At 37.4% G+C, this 9,067-nt stretch overlaps 1 protein-coding gene and 1 long non-coding RNA gene across 2 annotated transcripts in view; one reads left to right on the top strand and one right to left on the bottom strand.

The window, feature by feature from the left end:
* Window positions 1-493: 493 nt before the first annotated feature.
* SYT10 (synaptotagmin 10) overlaps window positions 494-9,067 on the top strand; it is a 52,900-nt gene continuing 44,326 nt past the window's right edge. The window contains exon 1 of the mRNA XM_079139389.1: window positions 494-672. Coding sequence (XP_078995515.1) covers window positions 522-672 — 151 coding nt within the window. The 5' untranslated portion in view covers window positions 494-521. The remainder of the gene's footprint in view (window positions 673-9,067) is intronic.
* LOC306660865 overlaps window positions 1,909-9,067 on the bottom strand; it is a 53,392-nt gene continuing 46,233 nt past the window's right edge. Inside the window, exon 3 of the long non-coding RNA XR_013763775.1 lies at window positions 1,909-2,012. This is a non-coding gene — a long non-coding RNA (uncharacterized lncRNA). The remainder of the gene's footprint in view (window positions 2,013-9,067) is intronic.

The following is a 9,067-nucleotide window of genomic DNA, read 5'->3' as shown; positions in this document are numbered from 1 at the left end:
TGACTTCAGCCGTCCTGTGCCAGTACCTCCTCCAGCAGACTGGATCGCGGGCTGCGCGCTCCGCCGCCTGTCATCCCAGGCCCGGGCGGAGCTGCGATTGGACGCGCCGCCGCCAGGCACCCGCCAGAAACACACACGCGCTGGAAAGAGAAAGGGGGCGTTCTTGCGAGTGGAGGGCTTTTGGCTTTTGCACGTCTCTCCACTCCTCTCGGCACTCCATGCCCGATCTCTTGCTCCAGCTCGTCTCGGCTCGCTCTCCTGGCGGGAGAGTTGGAGCAAACCTCGCAGCTGCTGCCTCCTGCCCGCCAGTGCCTCGCCGCCTTCAGCGCCCTCCGCTCGCGACATGGGGCCAACTCCAGGCTCCTAAGAGTTTTCGGGATCTTGGCTGCGCGTTCACCAGCCAAAGAACCCGCAGGCAGGCTATGGCTTAGGGCACAAGAGGGGTCAGCTCAGAGGTTACGAAGGAGTAAAGGACGGCTAACTGGGTAAAAAAAAGAAGAAAACCGAAGAAAAGCCAAACGATGAGTTTCCACAAAGAGGACGGAGTAAGCAGCCTGTGCCAAAAGGCGCTGCACATCGTCACCGAGCTGTGCTTCGCAGGCCAGGTGGAGTGGGAGAAGTGCTCGGGCATCTTTCCCCCGGACAGGGGCAGCCAGGGCGGAGGCAGCACAGGTAACTGGGAAGGGATTCACTTTGGTGCTCTGCACTGTTGAGACCCCGCGCGCTCGCTCTAAGCTCCCGGGTCCTGATACTCGCGCGCTGTGCCCGGGGCATCTTTAGGGCGCTGCGCCTTCCTACCTCTATCCTTCCTTCCGCTCAGCTGCTGGCGACTTCGAGCGTGGGGAGTTTGGGTTGCTTTTCCTCCTGTCTACCAGCCTGGCTTCTCCTGCTCTGCTTCCTGCCTGCCGGCGCTTTCGCTCCTGGCGCCTGCACCCGGTCTCTCCGCGCTCTCCCACGCCTTTGGTCTACCTCCCGGCTAGCGCGGGTGGAGACGCCGGGGCCGTTTGCAGCGCGACTGCTTGCGGGGGCGATTCGCCTGCGGGACTCCCGCTGCCCTAGCTTGTCCTGCGTGTCGCGGGTCACTGGCTCCGAGAAGGGGCCGGGCGGGAGAACCTATGCTTGAAAGCAAAGAATCTGGTACATTAGAGGCTGCCTTGATCTTCAGGAGCAGAAAGAGTCCCCGTCAGGTTAATTTTCGGCAGCAACCTGTCGAGCACCTGAGAGCTTTCAAAGCCCTTGATACTGCATGTATGATTTTTCCAGTGAAAAGGGAAAAGGCTATAAATCCTTCCCACACATACCCACACACCCGACCCCCACACCCCAACATATAGGATGCTCCCTATACCTTTGGGAAACTTGCAAGAATATGGGTTGGGGTGGAGGACATCGACCATCAGAAATTTGGAGATGGAAAGAAGTTTCAGGTGACAGATTTTTTTTCTCGAGGCTTGGGGCAAGGAGGCGAATCAGAGCCACATTTAGATAACGCCGGGGGAAAAGGTTTTGATCGCCCGCGCCAACAGTGGAAGAAGAGGACGCGAACAAGTGACCCTCACTTGTTGCATTGAGGAAAAAAAAAAAAAACGCCTTTCCTGATATTTTCAGCATTTGACTAGAAGGTTGCTTTTCCTTCTGAGTCTCAGTTTGTTCCCTTTGCTTTCTCGGACCATTTTGGTCTCGGGTGCGGGGTTTCATGGGTTAAGTGTAGCCAGGGCAACAGGTGAGAGCTGGGTGGACAAGCTCCGGAGGGAGCTCAACGGTAGAGAACCCAGCGTGCTGGGAAGAAGAAATGGACTGCACATGAGTGCACCACACACCACCCGCCCCAAAGCAGCCCCCCACCCCTCAAAAGGGGAGGGAGCAGTGGGAATTGGTTTGGTTTGGATTTTACATACCATGTTTTACGTGGAATATCTGCAGGGGTTTTCGTATTCTCTGATGATGGCAACAGGAGCCAAGAGGGGCTTCTATCTTCACGTGGCAGTACCTGAGATACTGTTGCTTGGACCCTGGAACAGAATGATACACAATTGCTGCTGTCAACATGTTGAAAACTTAGATATTTAGTGAATATATAAACACAGCTAGTCTTTTATATTTGCTCAATTGAATGAAATTCAATTAACAGTGTAAGGGACTGAATGAACATCATGCATCATGTATACTTGTGTCCTCTGTATGATTGTTAAGAAGGAGATAAAGAAATAGTGTAACCCTGGAGTCCACTATGGTGATATTGGGTAAATTCTTCTGAAATATCTTTAAATGACACATAGGATTAAGACTCTGAGAATAGGGTACAGTGGAGAAAATGCGAGTATTTAAGTTTAAGGATTCGTGTTTTGGTCATTTAGTATTTGATAATCTAAATAAAAACTATTCATTATTATTCTCTCCTGCCCCTTTGTGATCACACACCAAATAGTGGTTTCCTGGGACTCATTGACTGGTAATGTGGAAAATGTGTAAAGGTTGAAAACCAAATGTATGAAATCTAAATCTTTCCACTCTGTACAACTACGTAAGTTTAAGGTAAAACACACTATATAAATTATGAAAAGGTTTCTGTGTTTTTCCTAAGCACTATAAGAAGGTTCTGTAGTCCTAATTTCTTTTAGACTTTCCCTTAGGAACAAATCAAATGGAGAAAAATTAGTTAAAATTGCATGAATATTTTTCTCACCTTAAAGGAAAATATATATGATTCAAGTGGGTTATTCAATTTTATATGTGAACACATATATTAAATAGCTATTACTAGAGATGATATTTTGCTAATTGATATATGAACTATTAGGTAAACAATATAGCTCTGCCTTTTCCATTTGCAAATAGACTTCCAATATGAATAGATATCTATGAAGTAGATTCAAGGATTATTTACTAAATGTTTAATTACATTGATTACCTACCCAGCTAAACAGTGTTCTGTAAAGTAGATTTTCTTATAACTAGTGCACTTCTGCCCTTTATTATAGGTCCCTAAACAAAAGTACTTGCATAGTTGATCCTTCTACTCATTGTCTGATGAGAAATCTTTGCTGGTAGGAGGACATCAAGGGAATTTAATGGTGCAGTGGTTATTTACTTTGAAAGTAATTAGAAACAGAAGGAGGGAGGTTCAGGTAATTCCAATTAAAGTTATTCGACATTAAGGGAGTTAAGAATCACAGATATAAATGAGCTATTTTTCTACTTTTTCTAAAATGCCAATAAAGAGCAAGCATCACCATCCACCATAACATTAGAAGCAGAAACAGCAGTAGTGTTATTGCCTTTCAGGACCCCTTCCAACCAAATGGATCAATCTCATATTTTAGTAAAATTTCTGATGAATTAGAATGCAATTTCCAACACTAATCTACCATTTCGGAATAGTTTTGATAAGAACCATTACATGAATCAATGTTACTAGTATATTAGAAAATTCATCATATGCAATTTTTAGAAAATAAGGTTTGGGGAAATTTATTTTTAACCACTGATTCTCCCTCTCCCCTAAGTAGATAGGTCACCCACTAAATTCATTTTCTTGCACAATATGATAAATATTAGAATGCTTAGACAATATAGAACAATATGTTGATCTTAATTGTTGTTTTTCAGATAAACTATAATGAACATACATGATCATTTTTTAACTGATTTAGGTTCATTTCTGGTCAGTTTTTACTACTGAAATGAAATGTTTATCAGATTCAAGAAAACATTTCTGCTTGAAAGATAGGCCTCATAAAACCACAGCAAATCAAACCTACTTAGGTTCACACTCACACATAATAGTTGCATAGACCTAAACTTTACATAATATTAAATAAGCATTTAATTCATCAGTATTTCAGTTTTGCATTTTTATGGTATTTTAATTTGGGACTAAGATCCTAAAACAAAAATTTAGACAAATTTTTATAAGTTCATACGTATATTCTTCACTTTCTTACAGGTGAGGATAATGAGAAGGTATATAGCAATGAATTTCATTGAAGCACTTCATCACTAAAAAAAAAGAGATAGCAAAATACAAGTTCTTAAAATTGCACCATGATTTTTCTCTGAAACCATAATAAGGACTTAAAATGAGTAGGGAGACTTAATAGGTTTACTTAACAAACACAAAACAACTATTCACTTGAGTTATCATTTTTGTATCACAGTTAAGTCTAGGTTTTGCACATCCTACTGATGGGTCAAAAGAATTACAGTTTAGAAACATTTATAAGTGGAAATTTTACCTTGAGACTTACAGATCTGGAAAGAAACAAAATTGAAGCTCAATGTATCCATGTGACGAGGGATGCATTAAAGGATCCTTTTTCTTTCTTCAATATCATCACTCCACTAAAAAATGGCCAACTTTTACCACTTCTTGTCTCATTGTTACATGATTATTAATACACATTGCACTTGGTCTCAGTTGACTCCAGAGACAAATGGAAGACCATCTTTGAAGGCCCAGCAGGTTTAAGCAAACAACCATTTTCCCTTCATTATGGGATATGGATATTTGTCAATATTGAAGTAATTTTTCTTTTGCCCTTTATTCTTGTATTAAGATCTGTATTTCCTCTTTTGCTGAGCTAGGGAATCTCTGAAATCTGATTGCTATGATAGTGATTTTATATAGTTATCCTTTTCATCTTAATCACATTTTTCTTAAATTTTAATCATCGTTGTAAAATTTTGCTTTTATAAAGAAAGTCCATCTTTTTGGAGGTGCATCTGCATTCATTTATAAATTTTGTTTTACAAAATTTTGGAAGAAGACAAACAGTACCATAAATTTTAATAGAATTCCCAATGATAATTAAAATTACATTTTTGTAAGATTAATTAGGTTCTTCCTGATCTAAATTTATCTACTAATGATATACACTTTTAAGACACTAGAATGTAAGGTTTTTGAGGGCAAGGGTTTGCTTAATTAATTTGCAGTGATCTGTATTACATACTAGAAATTCAATAAATATTTGTTGAATGAATAAAACAACCTCCTATTTGTAAATTAATGAATTTTATTTAATAATTTCCAAATACCTTGTGAAATAATACTGTGTATACCTATATCTTTGTGCCTCCAGTGTCTAATACAATATTATAGATAGGTCTACAAGAAATTTAGTCCATGATAATGACAGGAATTACAGCACTTAACCCATTTAAAAGCTAGAATATAATGAGCAACATACTCATGAAAAAGCAAATGAACACAAAATGGATGTCCATTGATTTCCCCAGAGTGTGTTCAGTTACAACTGTGAGTCCATAGCTAAATTCGTAAGTGTTACACAGTAAATAGACTGAGTTTACTGAAGTTCTAGGAAAGGGGGAATATCTGTTTATTCTAGATGCTCCTTGACTTATGATGGGATTATGTCCTGATAAACCACCATAAATTGAAAATGTAAGTCTAAAATAGAGTTAATACCTAACCCACTAAATGTTATAGCTTACTGTACCTATCTTAAATGTGGTCAGATCACTTACTTCAGCCTATGGCTGGGCAACACAAGAGTATTGGCCACATATTGCTAGTTTGGGATAAGGTCAGAATCAAAATTCAAAGTATCGTTTCTACCATACACTGTGCACCACAGAAGAATTGCATAAGTCCGGACCATCTGCATGTATGTATGTGTGTATACATATGTATTTACAACAGTAAAAGAAAGCATGTAGTTCGTAAAGTATCATGGAAAAATTAACTATATCATCATTTGAATTGCCATTAGTCATTCCATCCAGAACTGGGAATCATCATTTTGCAGATATGAAAATCAAGGCAAGGAAAAATATATGACTTCCCCCCAAATCACAATTGGTTAGTGATGACATGAGGATAAGAACTCAGGGCTCCTTAGATACCAGCCTAAGTTACATAAAGAAAAGAAAAAGAAAGAGGAGACTCAGGGCATTCTTGCTGCCTTAGGGCACTGGAACAAATCCTTGCAAGGAGAGAGTCTTACCTATTATTATACTGTTGTCTATAATTAAGAAAATACTAGAACGTGTCCACAAAAATCTCTCAATTTGCCGTTACTGACCCTTTCTTTTTACTGCATTTGCTATCATCCAAATATAACACACAACATTATTCATTTTTCTTATGTGAATATGTGCACATATATGCACTTAAATGCACATGGATATTTGTTTACTCATAATCTTGGCCAAATAGAATTTATTTGTATCAACAAGAAAATTATGTAAAAGCTTTTTGTGTGTTTGAAATGCACAGCTTTGGATTAATAATTTCAAATGTAGTCCTTTTATGTATTCATAAAAAAGCCTATAATGAAAACAGATATTGAAACAAATAGTTAAATTGTTTTTGCTAATTTTTCATTAGGAAAAAAATACATCAAAGTCTCATTTGTAATATGTTCCTGCCATATTTTGAACAAGGTAAGTAACTAACAGTCCATATTATAATTAAAATTCATTATTGTGAGGCATTGGAAACAACATGACAATGGAAAAGAACTGAAAGTCGTCTATTCAAAATCCCAAAGCATAATTAATATGAACACATCAAAGAAACTGGACCTTCTGTTAATGTTATTATTAAAGGTCAATAAATCACATTGTCTCATTTTTAACTTGTACAATGCCACTTTCCTTTTTTTTTTTTTTAATAACCAACACTGACCAAGTTGAGAAGCATAATCCCTGACTACAGAGATAGCTTCTTCTTATTGTTAACAAGGTAGATTTATTTTGCTTCATTTATCTTCAGTACCACTGAAACTATAAGAACTGGAATTAATACGACTCAGATTACTAGGAAAATATATATGAATATATTATATAAATCACACACACAAAAAAAAAAAAAAAAGAAAGAAAGAAATCCCTGTATGTCAGCGGGTTCCACATCAATAGATTCAACCAAGTATGGATGGAAAATTTGGGGAAAAAAATCCATCCATAATGAACATGTGCAGACTTTTCTTATTATTCCCCAAACAACACAACTTTTAAATTGGATTAGGCATTATAAGTAATACAGAGATGATGTTGCATATATAGAAGTACTATTTTACATTGACCTGAGGGATTTAAGCAGCTATGGATTTGGGTATTTTTGGCGGGTCCTAAAACCATTCCCTACCTTGTGCGTGTGTGTGCGTGTGTGTGTGTGTGTGTGTGTGTGTGTGTGTGTGAGAGAGAGAGAGAGAGAGAGAGAGAGAGAGAGAGAGAGAGAGAGAGAGAGAAGAGAGACAGAAAGAAAATGTGCTGTGCTGGGCTTGGAGTCAGAAGTGTGGATCATCTGGGGGTAGGAGGTACAAAGGAGATAATATTGGTAATTTTTCCCCTTCAGGTGGGTCTTGAAATATGTTATAGCCTATTGTGTTATTTATTATTTTGCTGTTGAATAGGGAATATTACTGTCAACTTTGAAGTTTGTGAATGTCAGTTTGTTCAAACTAAAAAATTATCTTCTTCAAACAAGAGTTACAGCTTTGTCTTCAATATTCATGATTCCCTTACTTCTGTTTAAGTACTTACAGAATTATAGGAATGATGGACAAAATATTCTGAAGCTTATTATCATTTTTAATGTTACAGTAGGAGTTGTTAATATATCTGAAAGACAATCTTAACCTTATGATTTTATTCAACAAATATTTTTAAGCAGTTTCTGTGTAAAAGTCACTGTGCCAGGCATTGAACTGTACTGATGCCACTGATTAAGTGTATGATAATCCATGTAATTTTAGTTCATGTAAATGTGTAATATATAATCACAGATTATAAATTATTTACATAATTATGAGAATTCATAAAGATTTTAAATTAAATTTGAAACTTTGAATACCATACTGGTAAACATATTTGAATCTAAGATGCCATTGATTTTAAGATTATTTGATACAGCACCATTATTTGATGTAGCACCAAGAAAGTAAAGAGAACGTTGACAATTAAATTAAAGCACAGTATTCTATTATCACATAGGATTTTTATTTCATACTACAGAATTATCTCTTTAAAACTTAGAGATATTTAAAATCATATTACATATGCAAGATCATAAAAAGGAAAACATGAAATAAATAGGTTAAAATAATTTTAAAACTAAAATTCTGGGTCTGATTCTTCTGAATGGATTTTTGATCCAGAATTGATAGTGCCTTTGTTTTTTTATTCAGTACCAGATTCTATGCCATCAAGAATGTTAGTGATGCATGTTTTTCCTAATAGAATCCATCAAAGATAGATAGACAATTGTTGTTGTGTTCTAAATCTTCCTGTTCAATACTGTGGAATGTGGGCAATGTTGGCAAATTCATCTGATTCACGGCTTTTCCCAACAGTTACCAATAAAAATTTGACTTCTGAGAGTTAAGTGGTTGCTTTACTAGTTTCTCCAATAGTTCTTACAAACCACTTAGGCTATTATATGAATTTTGTTGCCAATTCTTTGGCGTTAGCACATACATAAACAAAGAGTGAAAATTATGCCACAATTACTGTCTGCCTATTAGCAACTGTATTAAACCATTAATACTGATACCTTCTTATTTCACAAACATGAAATATCTTTAAATATATATTTTATAATCAATCAAATATGGTGTTTATACAAAGTTATTTATAATTTACTAGAATTTAAGAGAAAGAAGAAGGGCAAAAAAATTAAAATGGAATTTAAAAGTGGTATCATTGCAAGGATAAGTGTGTTGTTTGCTTATTATGTATCACATTTGAAGATGAGGAAGAGACTGCTTGTGACTTCCCAGTATTCATTCTCCCTCTGCTTCACAGAAATAGGATCCCTTATTTTTGGTTGGGTATGTGATATGGTCATATGGCTAAGTTCTGACCATAGAATTGTAGAAAGGTTAGTGGCAAGGATGCATGCACAACTTTAAGATGGAATCCTTGAAAATGAAATGATATATCCTCGCCTGCCTTCCTTTCCCCCTTGATGTTCTTCCTCCATCCAACTGTCAGAAATGTGGACAGGGTGACTCTCAATATTTGACTTTTGAAAAGCAATTGGGCTGGAGTTGTGGCTCAGCGATAGAGCACTTGCCTAGTATGTGTGAGGCACTGGGTTTGA

Source organism: Sciurus vulgaris (genome assembly GCF_902686455.1).
Source record: "Sciurus vulgaris genome assembly, chromosome: 5".
In the NCBI taxonomy this organism is placed as follows: Eukaryota; Metazoa; Chordata; class Mammalia; order Rodentia; family Sciuridae; genus Sciurus; species Sciurus vulgaris.
The sequence above is the reverse complement of the archived record's forward strand: the minus strand, read 5'-3'. Positions and strand labels throughout refer to the sequence as shown.